The 14,891-nt window shown below is 46.4% G+C and overlaps 1 protein-coding gene across 1 annotated transcript in view; it reads right to left on the bottom strand.

The window, feature by feature from the left end:
• Positions 1-10,965, bottom strand: part of Fli1 (Fli-1 proto-oncogene, ETS transcription factor) — a 115,890-nt gene extending 104,925 nt beyond the window's left edge. The window contains exon 1 of the mRNA XM_052188750.1: positions 10,524-10,965. Coding sequence (XP_052044710.1) covers positions 10,524-10,541 — 18 coding nt within the window. The 5' untranslated portion in view covers positions 10,542-10,965. The remainder of the gene's footprint in view (positions 1-10,523) is intronic.
• Between the last annotated feature and the right edge of the window lie 3,926 nt (positions 10,966-14,891).

The following is a 14,891-nucleotide window of genomic DNA, read 5'->3' as shown; positions in this document are numbered from 1 at the left end:
CCTTCTTTTGAATATTGCTCAGTGGTAAAGTACTTGCACAGAGCTTGTACTTTAACAGCCCAGGGTTTAACTTCCAATACCAACAGGCTTAAAAAGTGAGACAGAGTTATACTTTGAGTCTCAAACTACATGGAGACATGTGTGTTAATTGGGTGATTTTTAATAGAGACAAGGCTCCATACACTTTGGAGGCAATAGGATTGGATCTGGATAATTGCCTCCTCCTTTCTTGAAGAAATTACTTAATTTTTCAAAATCAAACCAAGACATATATCTGAGGATTGATAGAAGGACCAAGGTAAATGTATCTTGAGAGCCAGACATCAGGGCCGAAAATGAGATTAATAACTATGTTTTTTTAAGTTTTTTCTTATGACTCTCATCGTCCAAGTTTTAATACCTTATAGATGGATGGTGAATAATGCATCTAGTCTTAGTAAGGACCAGATGAAAAGAAGCCTTAGTTGTACCACTGGGTCCACACACATGGCCCATGATACTATTTCACCCTGAACTGGGGCCTTCTGGGGCAGACCATAGCACTGCACCACTTCCTGTTTTAAGAAGCAGAAAGAAATAAAAAGCCTTCCAGAAAACTCATTAAGAGGCTCAACATTCTTTTTAGACATCAAATAAGTCCTCAAAATATTGTTTTCTTAAGAGTTAAGTGTAAATGAATAAAAACCAGACAAATTTAATTTCCCTTCAATTAAATAGGATTTTTTAAAAGTCCAGGGTAAAGGCTCTTGGAGCCAAATGTGTTTTGGTTTTTAAATGTGACTTGACTTTTAGAAAAGAGTCTAAGACCCTGGTGCACAGTTGGACCCTATTCTTAGATGGTGTCAACACACAGAGATCAACACCACTGCACCATGAGTTGCCAGTGGAGACAACTGGGCTTCCAAAAGTTCACAAAGAACCTCCTAACAGCTCAGCCGATGGTTGGTCTTAAGGGTCACCCAATAGCACGAGATATTAGAGCAGCCACACTAGACAGAAAAAATGTCAAAGAGTTCAGAACTCCAAAATCAGACACAGGACTACCTGGTCAGAAAGTACTGAGGAGTAGAAGAGAATGCTGTTATTGTAACTCAGTTTATCCATGGGATGATTAAAGAGAGAAATGTCATGAGAGCAGCAGGAGTCAGGTGACTTGCCCAGGATCCAGTGGTTGAGGTAGAGCCTGGGTTAGACTGGTGTGTGACTCTGTGGCCACACAATTTCACAAAATGAGATATCAGGTCTCTGAGATCCATGCAGTTTGATCAGGATGGTTTCAATAAATCTCCAACAGACCATTTTAATTGTTGCTTCATTTAAATTCTGAAAATAACACAAACTAATGTTTAAAGAATAAGATATTCCATGAATTTATGATATGAAAGGTAGATGTCTTCTTTTCCTATTCAGAGGCACCTAGTTTAACCACTTAATGTATGTACTAATAGAAATTATTTGTACATAAATAATCATACATACATTTGCTTAACTGTCTTCCATAAATGGACTATGCAGTTTGGAACTTTTTTATGTGATAATATTCCATTGAGAACTTTCTAAATTAGTGTCTATAGGAATTATTTTATTCCATTAAACATTAGTATGGCATCCTCATATATATTTTCCATAACTATTTATCCAGTGCCTTACTAATGATTACATTAAATCAGTTTTTATCTTTGCCATTATAAAGATGCTGCAACAAGCCTCTTGCTCATGTCCTCAGTATCTGAATGAATATAGATAACGACCAGGCAGTCACCGTTTCTAACATGGCACATTAATGAATCTTTTAATCCTTGCTGTCCTCTTAGTTTATGCCAGGTGAGAATTCTACTCATTTCATTTGACTATCTTTATGTAGGCATAGACTTGAGATTCTTAAGTCGATTGTTCATTTGTATTTCTCCTTCAAGTATCTTTGTCCATTTCTTATCAAGTAGTCTTTTTTCTTATTGATCGGGAAGTGGCCATTGCCCCTGATAGTAAAGGAAACAGTCTTCAAGCTTTCTCATTTATCTTTTCAGTTTGCTTGTTTCTTTTTGTGGTGCTGGCAGACAAATACAGCACCTTAGCCTCGCTGCTCTGTCACTGAGCCACAAGGCAGCACCATCTTTTTAAAACTTCAGCTGTTTTGTTTGTCTCCATGTTAATATACATACTGAAAACAAGGAGGAAGAGAGGAGGAGGAGGAGTTTCCTTGGTTCTGGACTTCTGAAACTGTCAGCATATAAGACTATTAGCACATAAGATGGAGGGGCCATGGAGGTCAACACTGCTGTCACCTTGGGGTACGATGCCTAATGTGTCCATAACATTAGGCTACATATAAGCAGTTCCCCCAATGGATATTGCCTTCTTTGGAATCATGGATCATCAGAGATCAGCAAAATAAGGAAGTTGAGAAACTTCTACTCTCTAGAAATCTGAAAGAAAGAAAGAAAGAAAGAAAGAAAGAAAGAAAGAAAGAAAGAAAGAAAGAAAGAGGAAGGAAGGAAGGAAGGAAGGAAAGAAAGAGAAAGAAGGAAGGAAGGAAGGAAGGAAGAAAGAGAGAGAGAGAGAAAGAAAGAAAGAAAGAAAGAAAGAAAGAAAGAAGGAAAGAAAGAGAAAGAAAGAAGGAAGGAAGGAAAGAAAGAAAGAAAGAAAGAAAGAAAGAAAAAGAAAGAAAGAAAGAAAGAAAGAAAGAAAGAAAGAAAGAGAAAGAAAGGAAGGAAGGAAGGAAGGAAGGAAGAAAGAAAGAAAGAAAGAAAGAAAGAAAGAAAGAAAGAAAGAAAGAAAGAAAGAAGGAAGACGAGAGACATCTTGTTCTCATTCACGGATGTGAACCATCTCTGGAACCCTGTGCCTATTCAATTTGAGTGAATGAATAAAGGATTGAGTATTAATTAAAGGATAAATGTCTAAATACAAAATGACTTCATAGAGATATAAACTTTGATATGTTTAGAAGAGAATTCCAACAGAGTCAACATAAAGATGGCTTTGAAGCTGAATACAATATCAAGCTGGTGTTTTCATCCTTTGACTGTGTGAATGGTAGTGTACAATTAGTTGCTTTCAGACTAGACGTCTTTCCACATAAAAATCAACGAACGCTCACCTATTCAGAATGAACAAATCTGCTTCTGGACTGTTAGATTCCAGTAGATATGTGAAAGCCACACATGTCTAGAAAATCAAGGTTAGAGCTCCCCTGGCACCTGTAATTCAGGTTTCTTGCATGTATGCACTGAAATGTGGCAGAAGTCTTTCATGACCTTCGATGCTAAGCTCTGGCTGCGTAAATGGGCCTGCTCTTGGGAAATCATTCCACAGGACCGGAGTCCGTGTCTTCCTGGAAAGTTTGAAACCTTTTGGACTCTGAGATTTTGATCATAAAATAAATGGCAGGCAGTATGTTGTTCCCTAAGATAGGAAATAGACTTCAGGTGTGAGTAATTTTGAAGCTGCTGTCAAGTCAGTCTGAACTACTAAGAGTGAACTGTACCTCATGTCTCTGATCCTACTGCGATGAGGCACAAAAGTATCTGCGTCTTCGTTTGATCAGATGAAATGTGAGGGCTAGGAATGGAGACAACTGGCCCAACTGACACATGAGAGACTGTCACACTTCTCTGAATTTCCATAGAAGTTTGGTTTGAGTCTCAGGGAAACAACCTTCCCTTCTGCATGGTGTCTTACCATCTGCTGACTCATTCTTAAAAAGAGCTGAGGTTGTCACCTAGGATAGACCTCCCAATTGCAAACATACCTCATGGTGATATTCCTCAGAACACTGGGCAAAGAGTCACATTTGAAGGAGTGAATGGAACAATCAACATTTTAAGACAGTTCTTTTGTAGTTTTGGGGATCAGACCCAGTCTTGTGCAGATGAGGCACGTGCTTGACCACTGAACCAAATTCACAGCCTGTGGCTCTTTGAAATCGGGTTTTGGCATGTGGTGCAGCCTGACTTTGAAATCACTGAGTGTCCCAGACTGTCCTTGGGTTTGGGATACTCCTGTCTCTATATTTTAAGTGCTGGGAATGCAGGCATGTGCTTTTCTCTTGTGTAACCACATTTTTATAAGAGCAGAAGAAGTGGAATTTTCCCTCCCTTGCTTGGTGCCTGCTTAGCAAGCAGTATCATGTGGACCTTTCTGTTTTCCCAAACTCATCTCTACTGTCCAGTCCTTATGGCTCACCAGAAGCTTCTAGTAGATTTTCTAATAAACCATTGTCATCTCTATTGATTAAGCAGCAAGAGGACAGTGGAAGAACCATCACTAAGGGATTTGCATGGCTATGTAGACTACCATAAATTTAAATATTGATTATTTCTGATTATAAATTTTATAAGACCCAGATTTTTATCACAATATTTATCACAATATTTAATCTATAATCTACTTCTATCTAATCTTTCCACTCCCTCTCCAATGCATTGCCTTTCCAAAGCTCTTGACCATATTATCACACCTGAGTATATCCATGCCACAAGGCCAACTTCCAGATTCACTTATGTCAGGAAGTAGCACGGCAGGTATGTGCAGAAGAAACAAGCATCCTGCAGTCAGAAAGACCAGGCTTGAAAAACCCAACTCTGCCACTCATTAGCTGTAATCTTGGACAAGCAGCAGCATCAATCTGAACTTTCACATATTCTGTGTGAAATGGAGCTATGGCAGTATAAACTCGCATAGGTCTGCAGCAAGGATGAATGCCAAGGGAACAAGGACTAGGAAACTAGCCATGGAACTTTTCATTCACTCTTCCTCGGTCAGTACCATTCAAATCGTTCTTCCCTCACACGGGGCTGTCATGACACTTGGTAAACCCCATTAGAATACACAGCTCACCTTCTAGTTGAGAATATAAGCCAGGTCACTAGGTCTGGCTCTCAAGAGCAGTCAGACAGTTGTATTAATATGGTTGGTCAAGATACAGTCTCCACTTCATACAGAAGACTGTTATTCTAGCGACTGCCTCATTTTAAAGATGCTGGGCCCAGGGGTAGTAGCATGGGGAGGGGATAGTGATTCATTTTATTCCCTCTGGAGAAACAATCTGAAGTGTCATACTATGTGACAAGGCAGATATGAAAACAACAGAAAATGAAACAGGGTGTAGCCTTCTGCAGAGAAAAACACCTGCAGAACCTTGAAACGACCAAAAAAAAATGTATTCTAGACTAGCACGAAGCATAGTCCTAGGGTCCCGGCTTCCAGGGGGTGAAGCAGGAGGCTCAGAAGTTTGTGGTCATTCTTAAGTACATTGTGAGTTTGAGGCAAGTCAATGAGACACACACTGGTTTTGTCCCAAACAAGCAAAAGGATGCTGGGGAGGTGGCTCAGTGGGTAAACTGATTGCCACACAAGATTGGGGGCCTGAGTTTGAATGCCCAGAGTTAGATGAAGACAAACAGAAGTATACAGGTCTTTACTCCCAGGGCTTCTGCTGTGAGATAGGAGGTCTAAACAGGAGATTCTTCAGAAGATGCTGAGCCAGCTGGACCCTGGCACACAGCAGCTGACAGCAAAGTGACCCTATCAGTCACAAGGAGGAAGCTGAGTACCAAGACCAGGACATCTTGTTTATCTCCATGTGCCTGTCCAAGCTCTCTCTCTCTCTCTCACACACACACACAACACACACACACACACACACACACACACACACACACACACACACAGAGAGAGAGAGAGAGAGAGAGAGAGAGAGAGAGAGAGAGAGAACAAAAGATAGACAGGCCTTTAAATTCAGTCTTCAAAAATTCATGTAAGTCACAACAAAAATATTCTATGCCAACATTGTACATCTTCCAAATGTAATAGAGCAGAATATTTCCCATTCTAAGACAATAAATATATATGGTTTAATATAGAAGCCTATATATCAAGCTTTAGGTTGAATGAGACTTTAGTTTGGGGATATTTTGTGAGGTTTAGGCTGAATAAAGGGAATTTTATTAATGGCAAAGACATTTTGCCAAGACTTTTGTCTTTATTTATTATCTATTTATTCTTTTTGCTGGGATTAGACTAATGCTACATTTCTATGGGGGGAAAGGGTTTGATTTCAGCCAAACAATTTTTAAAACCAATGCCAACTTAGTGCTCAACCTCAAACTAAAGAAGACATTGAAATTTTAAATCTTATTTAACGGGGTTGTTACCAAAGACCTTCTTGCTTCACTGTTCAGAAAATAGATCTATTAGGTCTGTCCTAGCACATCTGAGAGTGTTTTATTTAAAGAGGCAAAACCTCATTTTTTATACCTGCCCATCATCAGTAAAAGGGCCCACTGATTATTTAAGTAATAGTATATTTTGGGTAGAATTTTTTGGTAATGGAAACTTTGTTTATGATGCGTAAAGTCAAAGTGGGTTTATTCTGGAAAATAATTGTGTTTTCCAAACCCGTCTGAAAATTTCCTCTCTCTCTCTTCAATCTTTCTCTCATGTGTGTGTGTGTGTGTGTGTGTGTGTATACAGATGTAATTCAAGATAGTGGGAAATATATTTGTCACTAAATTGCAGAAGTGTCAGTAGTTTAAGGTGCCAGATAATCCACGATTTCTCTTTTCAAGCTCTCTTTTCACAGTATTCTATAATTTTACATGATGTGACATGTGACACTATTCTGTTTCCTAGGACCCCTGTATTCTCACTGTTTTTTTCTTCCGTGATCATCAACTTTATACTCAGCCTGCTGGACCTTGATTTTTCTCATAAGTAAAACGAGAGCATCAGGCTAAACTGTCTCTACAACTTTAAAACTGCACACCTGTGGATGTGAATCGCAAGAGGGGAAAGCTTCTAAGTGGCAACAGTTTGCTTGGAAGTCCCTTCAGAGAGCAATCATGGGGACAGGCAAAGGGACCATCTAGTTTGCCTGGTGTCCTTGTAAATTTAGGTGACATGCCCTCCTGGGGGGCAGAAGCCAAGGCTACCCCTATTTTTCTTCTCTCTTGACTGCTTTTTCTCAGAGCTCCTTCCCAATTTCTCTGCCAGCCTACCCTCTATCTGGCACATGGCACCTGTCTGGTTCACAGAGGGTGTGTCCCTCTCTCCTTCAGGGCTTGTTTAGAAGTGCTCTCTCTACCCAGGTCCCTGCGCCCTTTAGTAGCAGCAGTGCGCTTCTTACCTGGTAGAGCATCATGTGTGAGCACTAATCACACTGGTCTCTATGCTCATCCATCACAAGTCAGCTTTCAACTGCTGATTATCCCACATACACAAAACAGAGCCTTAGAACACGAGAGGTACACCACAGACACATACCAAAGTCATGAAATACGCAGAATGTTAAAGTCAGACCTATGTTCTAGTGCTGTGAGCCACAAATCTCTGTAAGTACTGAGGCAAGATGAAGTTCAACGAATGTGCATCCACCTAAAGCATCAGGTCTTCTCTCACCCTCACTCTGACCTATCTAAAGAAGCTACTTCAGACCTACTTTACAGATGAGAAAACTGAGGCCCAGGAGCCTTGGCATGACACACACAGTAAGTAAGCAGTAGAAGAGAGGATGAAGCTAGGTTTTCTCCCAGGCCTTCCTCTCTATCCGTATTTCCCAGGTTCACGCACGCTGGTTCTGACTCTTCTCTGGTTGATTCCTAGTCTTTGATGGTGCACCTTACATTCGGAGTTCTACAGATGGCATCAATCTGATCAAAGGAAACCTGCCTAGAACTGAGATGCAGTTTGAAACCAGGTCATCTCTTCAAGCGGCAAGCAGAATCACGTGCTTTCCAACACTGATAATATCATTGTGGGGAGCAGGGGTGGGGTCGGGTGTTGTTTAATATGCCAGGTTAACTTGTCGATAGCTAAAGAAGAGCAAACAAACCATCGGAGGCTTTCCATAAAGTTTCTCCCATCAGGCATTCTTGGGAAAGCAGAGAACATAATTCGGAAAGGCAGCATGATAAAGCACTTAAAACCCCAAAAGGTTCTGTGAATGCTAAACAAAACGGGGGGGGGGGGGGGGGAGCTACCGTAAAGAAAGCCGGACACCTCTGGCATCCTGAGATGTGCACATCCCGGGCACCAAGACCCACAGGTATTTTCAAAGTTGGAGATTGGTGAAGATGCAGGCAGGTGCATAAAATCACATCACAGAATCACTCAGTGCTAATTGTTCCAGGCTGTTCAAACTGGCAAGTTAGGTACGCTTAAGTCTGTGTCTACGGGGTACATTTGATCTGTACTGTCCTCTGACCTTGGTCCGTGTAGGGCAGGATAGTGGTTTAGTATACAAGGCACTGGAAACACTGGTATAAAGTAGTCCCTTGGGATTTTTATGAAGATTATGACGGTCAAAGACATTTTATAGTTGTAATTTGGTGATAGAGTAAGGTCAGAAGTTGGTTGACATTCCTTCCAATTCAGTGTCTTCCAGCATCTACACCAAGCATGGAATTGAACCATCATGTAAGTGGGGTCTAGGATCCCCCAAGTCAGAAGGTCACATATAAACAGGAACCTATGGCTTCTACATAGCTAAAAGGCTAAAGGACACACTAAAGACTCCATCTTCCAGAACCTTTGGTGTTCAGAAGATGGCTCGAGAAGCAATTGATCTGTAGACAGCCTTGGAGTTTAAGTCTCCTGGGTGAGAAACAAAATGTTCCTTGGGAGGGTTTGGGGGGGGGCTTATGGGCTCCCATTATTCACCCTAATAGAACCCCGACTCCCATCTTTGGTACTAAGTGGCAACCTCCTCATCTAAGGTCTCTCTTGAAGCCTGCCATGCCCATCCCAATGTGCACAGTGTGGGGTTAACACATCCTGGGTACACAGACCACAGCTTCCTCCAGGGCTCAGGGCCTGTGCTTAGAGGTCTGAATACTGCACAGATATTGCTTCACTTCTTCACAGAGTGTCCACACTAAACCTCTGGAGCCACATTACTACCCTTCTGGATCAGAGGGCAGTTTTTTGGGGGTGAGTAGAAAGTGCTCTGAATGGGAGCGGGAAGATTTTAGAAGGGCCATCTGGTCTCCGAACCTGGGGATGGAGGCGCTTGCATGAACACACCAACAGGAAGCAGAGAAGCAGGGCCCAGTGGCCTCGCTGTCAGGTCTCTAGAGCACACCTCTAGAGAACCCTCTCAAGTTTGATAAACCTGTGGCTATGTGATTGTGTTAAAAACCATTACAATCGGTTATCTCATCTCTAGCTTTAAGTTCCTTCAGTTGGTGCCTTTTACCTAAGTCAGCATGTTTCAGGGAGGGAGGGAAGGAGGGAGAGAGGAGGGGGGAGACTCTTAGAAAATAAAAACACTCTGACCCCACCCAGAAGATAAAAATCTGTTGAATTCTCTAAAGCCAACACCTTAACTCTTAGTCAAGCCATGAGTAGGAAGTGGATTCCTCTGGGTTCTGGAGAATGGCGGCTCTGCCAGTCCCCACCTCACCAGCCTGATAGTTTTTCCAGAGCAGTTGCTGCTTGATGTGCAGCCTCGAAGCTAATGTCTGCTCTCATTCATTCTCCTAAGTCCTCTTAGGCTAGTCACGTTAGGGGTTGCCCCTCCTCTCTGCTCCTGGCCTTACTTCCCTCTTTCAGAGGGAGCACTCAGCCTTTTTGAAGCGTGACAGGGAACCCAGATTCACGGGTCTGCTGGGCTGCACTTTGCAACCTAGACCCAAGCTGGGCCGTCGTCGCGGATGGGGATGGGGGTGGGGGAGGTGGAATCCGCAAGCCCCAGGCCACGGGCTCAGAACCAGCCACCGCAGGAGGATGGCTGTGAAGGAGAGAGTTTAATTCTTACTTAGAGGACAGCTCCTGGGTCCCTTGCTCTAAAGCTGGCGCACGCACGCACAGTGTGCGGGATCTGAGGCACAGAGGAGCCTGAGAGCCAGGAGAGTCCTAGCCCGAGGAACAGCGAGGCCGACCCGTTAGCTCCGGGCAGCCGGCGTCCGCAAATCGCGCAAATCGCCGGGCAGCAGCAGTGAGAGGGGGGAAGAGAAACCGGTCTGGCTGACATGTAAACAGGGGCTTCCATCTGGACCCGCCGGCTCAGCCGGATCCTCAGACACCCTCCCTTGCACCCCTCCCCTCACGCAACTGATCCTCCAACTCGCCCCAGGGATCGGGGGACCCCAGCCGGTGGCGAACGCTGCTCCTGCCGGCGCTGATCTCGGCCTCTGCCGTGAGGGAAGCTGGCCGCCAGACTAGAGCCTGGCGCCGGGGCCAGGTCGTCTGGGTGCCGGGTGGGAACCGACCCGGCGATCTCTCGCCCGAGACTCTAGTCTGCGCCCCTGGTCCCCAGGTTTCAGCTGCCGGATCTCCGCAGCCCCTGGGGCGGCGCAGTGGGAGTCTGCAGGATTCCACCGTAGCGCACGGAGTGAGGGATAGATCGCCCTGGGCGGGAAGGCTGGCCGGCCTCCTCGGAATGGGGGACTCGCCACCCGGAGGAGACGGCGCGAAGCCGGGGCGCGGAAGGAAGGGAGAGCGGCCACGTCTTCCGGGACCCCGGCGCCCAGCCCTCCCGCCGCCCTGGTCGGCCCTCGCCCCGCGCCCACTGCCCCGCCGCTTACCTTAATAGTCCCGTCCATTTGGCCAAGTCTGCAGCCGAGCCCCCCAATATTCCACACATTGACCCGGTTACAGCCTGACCTCGTAGCCCCTTCAGATTAGCCCGGCGCGGCCTCTTTGGCGCCCTGGGCCCTCTCTGAGTGCCCCCTGCGAGCGCCCTGCCCTCACTCCCCTGTGCACGTTTGTTGTTGTAGCGGATCGAAAAAGAGACAGTTAACCGGATGAAACTTTTTTTCAGCTAATTTTGGGAAGTGACTTCACTTTGCGATCGGGGAGGAAGTCCTATCTCTCTCTCTCTCTCTCTCTCTCTCTCTCTCTCTCTCTCTCTCGTCTCGCTCTCTCCTCTCTCTTCTTTGCTCTCTTGTCTTCTCTCCCCCACACCCCCTCTTCCTCTCCTCGCCCTGCTTTTCGCATCACTCGCTATATAAATATACGCGAGATGCCCAGATACATTCATGCACTGCGCACACAGGATACTTGCTCCTGAGAGATAAGAGCTGGCCAGGAACAATGACGGGGTCCACGCCCAGTATCCGCTCCCTGATTCCTGAAGTCTGCAACTCCCCCATTACCCCCCCCCCCCCCCCCAAATCCAAAGCCAAACGCCTCTGGCCTCTTTCCTTTCCCTTGGGCCTTTGGCTGAAGGTGGCTCTCCTGACTCATTCACTTTCCGTTTCTTCCCACAGATACATTCATTAATGCTTTTTCCAGCCGGAGTCAAACTTTTTTGGGGATGGGAGGAAGAAGGAGGCGGGAGAGTTTGCTAGGACAGGGGATAACCTGGCGTTGTGGACCGCTAGAGGAGAGTCGGTCGCAGATCGAGGCAAACCTGCTATTTTTAAAAAGGAAGGAAGGAAGGAAGGAAGGAAGGAAGGAAGGAAGAAAGAAAGAAAGAAAGAAAGAAAGAAAGAAAGAGAAAGAAAGAAAGAAAGAAAGAAAGAAAGAAAGAAAGAAAGAAAGAAAGAAAGAAAGAAAGAAAGAAAGAAAGAAAGAAAGAAAACAAACCCGAAGGGACTTTTTGCATCCAAGCGCTGGTCTCCGGAGCGGCTCAACGCGAATTCTGGGTCCCGCGGACCTGACCTGTCAAGGGTGTGACTCAATACCTCAAGCATTGTTAGCAGAGAGGTGCCCACGCTTTGGTGTGCCTCGACTCCGGGCTCCGACAGCCTGCTAAGGAGGTAGACCAGCCACAACCTAGGCTTCTTGGGTTAAACCCTCTCACCCATCCGGACCCAACGGCCCAAGTCCTTCAACACCATCGCAGCCCAAAAGAAACTGACATCAGGGCGAGCTTGCCCTCCACACTACCGCAGCAGGACCCGGGAGCTCTGCAAGCCACAGCTCAGCACGGACCTCACCTTGGATGAGAAGGGACTATCTCAAGGTCTAAAGGGACTGTCATTCCCACCCAGCGGCGTGGCCCGCTTTACCCGCTCCGTTCTCTCTGCTATCCCCCACCTCCCCTGCTGGACCCGGGAGCACTCTAGCCATGGCTTCTCTGGGGTACCGGCGCTCGCGGCCTGACTCCCATCTCCCAGACTTCGAAAACAGGTTACCTTTTCCACGTTCTTCAGGCCACGCCGTGGACCTTCTCACTATTATTTAAGAGTCCTCCCGGGAAAAGAGGGGGGAAATCCAGAGCAGATCCGAATAAATTGGAAAGAAAAAAAAATCAAAAGGGTGTCCACGGCGGCAAAAAGGTGACTTATTAATTCTTTATTTCTTCAGGAGCAATTGAGCTCGCTCGCCTCCCTCCCTCCCCCCTCCCCCCTATCCAAATTAGTCTCATCAATTCAGCTCCAATTTGGGGTTCGAATACAGACACGGTCTGAACGTGACCAGACCTGGAGTGGCGGTGCAGCCTGCCAGCAATTGAGACTGGGTTTACTGTGGGGGGTGGGGTGGGGGCCGGGCCCACTCCCCCTCCTCCTGTCTGCTTCTCAATCCAGGGGTCTGCTCCGGGGCTCCCCTGGGACCGCCACATCTGGTTACCGCTAGCGGGGTCAGTCCCCCCCTTTGCCTGGGGCCACCAGTTCTGGAGTTCAATTAAAAGAAATCAGGCTTAACCCTTTCCTGCCTGCGGCCGGGCTGCCCGCCCTCTTGCTCTTCTCTTCAGCGTTTCCACATGCTTTCCAGAGAGGAAAGAGGTTAAAGGGAAAGGAAGAATGAATTACATCCTTTCAAACCCCAAATTGTTTCCTTTTCTGCCCAGACTCTACAGACATTCAAACGACAACGTAGCTTTCAGGAGGGTGCACCCAAGCTACACTGCGCCTCTTTCTGTCCAAACGGAATGTTTACTTCTCCATGTTGAGGGTACCTTTCCAGGTACTGGACATTGACAAAGGCCACAAATAGCCAATCCACATTTAGTCACTACCCCACCCCACCCCAAGCGCCAAAGTAGCAGACAATCACCAGGTTTTCCTTTTCAACTTAGGTTGATCTGGCAAATGCCAGTCATCTTCATTGCTGAATAACATTCACTGGAATAATTAATTCACTTGGAATAACCCGAACTTCTCTCACTAGTGTTGTTCAACAAAAATCCAGATAAAAATGAAGACTTGAACCAACCCCCATCTCAGCTGGGGAGTATTTTTTTTTTTTGCCACTGCCTGCAAAACTGACACTGGAGCAATTTCACAACTTGGGGGGGGGGTGCTGACATAGCCCCCCCCCCCCCCGTATGACTGGCTTTGGCATCATTGCAATCCATTGGCATTTTATCGCTAACCCCTCCATTGGAACCTGCTCTCCATTCACAGAAGGCACTGTCATCCAGTTTTGAACAGATCTGGGATAGAATGTGGCATTCCATCCCGTGCCGTTGCTCTGGTGGGCGAGTTTGCCCGCTTATGTAACTCTGGGTATGGTGCTCCACTAGATCCTCCCGACTCTCTTTTAAATCCCGAAGGGGGGAAAAGCCCTAACCAAACACAACAGTAAACAAGTCTGCCTTGTTTAATGTGGTTACCACCAGACATCTGGAAAGATGGTTTGATCCTGGCAGTTCACATTGTTTTCATGAGCAGCCAAAGAGAATATTTTGAATGTTTGCATTGAGACAAATTGATAGAGAGCCTGCGGTGAGGCCTGCTGCAAATGAAAACTGTCTCCTGCCTGGAGAGGGCAGGTCCCTCCCCTTCTCTCGCTTCTCACTCCCCTTCCCTTCCCTACCCGCCACCCCTTTCTGGCTCTCTCTCGGGCTCTTCTCTTCCCTGTCTACCAGTCCAGCTCAGGAATGGCAGCCCCTGCCCACACAGTGGTGCACGCCCTCTTTCCTGGCGCTCTAAGGACTGTGGGCTTCACTCTTTCCCAGACTGGGCAGGGCTGGGGGCTAGGAGTTGGTACCGGTACCCTCGCCGCTGTTCCACCAGCCCATACTTGATTTTCAAGTCAGGGGAAGCTCATAGCCGAAGAAGCCAGGCTAAATATTTTTTTAAAGGCATAAACTGGAAAAAAAATTATTCCAGCAACAAAGCATCTTGGCGCACATTTCTAAGTTCTGTAGAAGACACATACACGTAGGTGAATAGTTAGGAAGAATTTGAATTTGGAATTTTCATTAAATTCCAAATGAGACGACTTGCTTTATATACACTTGACAATTTCAAAGATGCGGAAGTCCTACTTCCCCGGGGAGGGAAACGGCCGACAAAACGTGTCTTGGCTCGCTCAATGTCAGCCCTTTTGACCGGGTCAAGACTTTCCAGACGCAAACTTCCCGGGCTCCTTTGGTCCTAGCCTGTGACGGGAGTGGGAGGACGGGGCTATCGGAGCCCGATCCCTGGGGTGCCTCAGGACCCGATGACATCTGGATCATTTGAAGTTCCTAAAGATGCCAGGTTTGGCAACGCATCTCTCGCAGAGCCTTCCCCTTGCGTTCTTTTCCCCCACCGATTCGGAGGGTATCTAGCTGGCAAAACAGGAGGGGAAGAGGTGGAGGCAGGGTGGGGGTGGGGGAAGGGGTTGGCAGGCGAACGCCAAAACTCCAGACTGCACAACTGCAGCTTCAAGTGTCTGGCCTCTCGCTCGAGGCCATAATTAATTTGAGATTTATTTTTATTGGAGAACTCGAGTCTCGTCTGACCTTAGCCAAACAAGGCAGCTTGAGCCGCCCCTGGATGCGCTTGAATGCTGGGGAATATTTCTGCAGGAAGGCTCTGCAGGAGCGCCTGCTTTGAATTTGTTTCTCAGACTTCATCCACTCACAGATTGAAGGAAGATTTAGAGCCTCTGTTCGCCCTGCCCGCTCCCCACGCTAGTTCTTGCTTTAGCACCGACCCTGTTCAAAACTCTACGTGGGAGGCCGCAGCGCCTGCAGAGCCGCGCGGGGGGCCAGGCCAGGAGGGTCTTGGAGACCCAAG

This window comes from Apodemus sylvaticus, chromosome 7 (genome assembly GCF_947179515.1).
Source record: "Apodemus sylvaticus chromosome 7, mApoSyl1.1, whole genome shotgun sequence".
Lineage (NCBI taxonomy): Eukaryota > Metazoa > Chordata > Mammalia > Rodentia > Muridae > Apodemus > Apodemus sylvaticus.
Note: the sequence above shows the minus strand (reverse complement) of the source record. Positions and strands in the feature narration are given on the sequence as shown.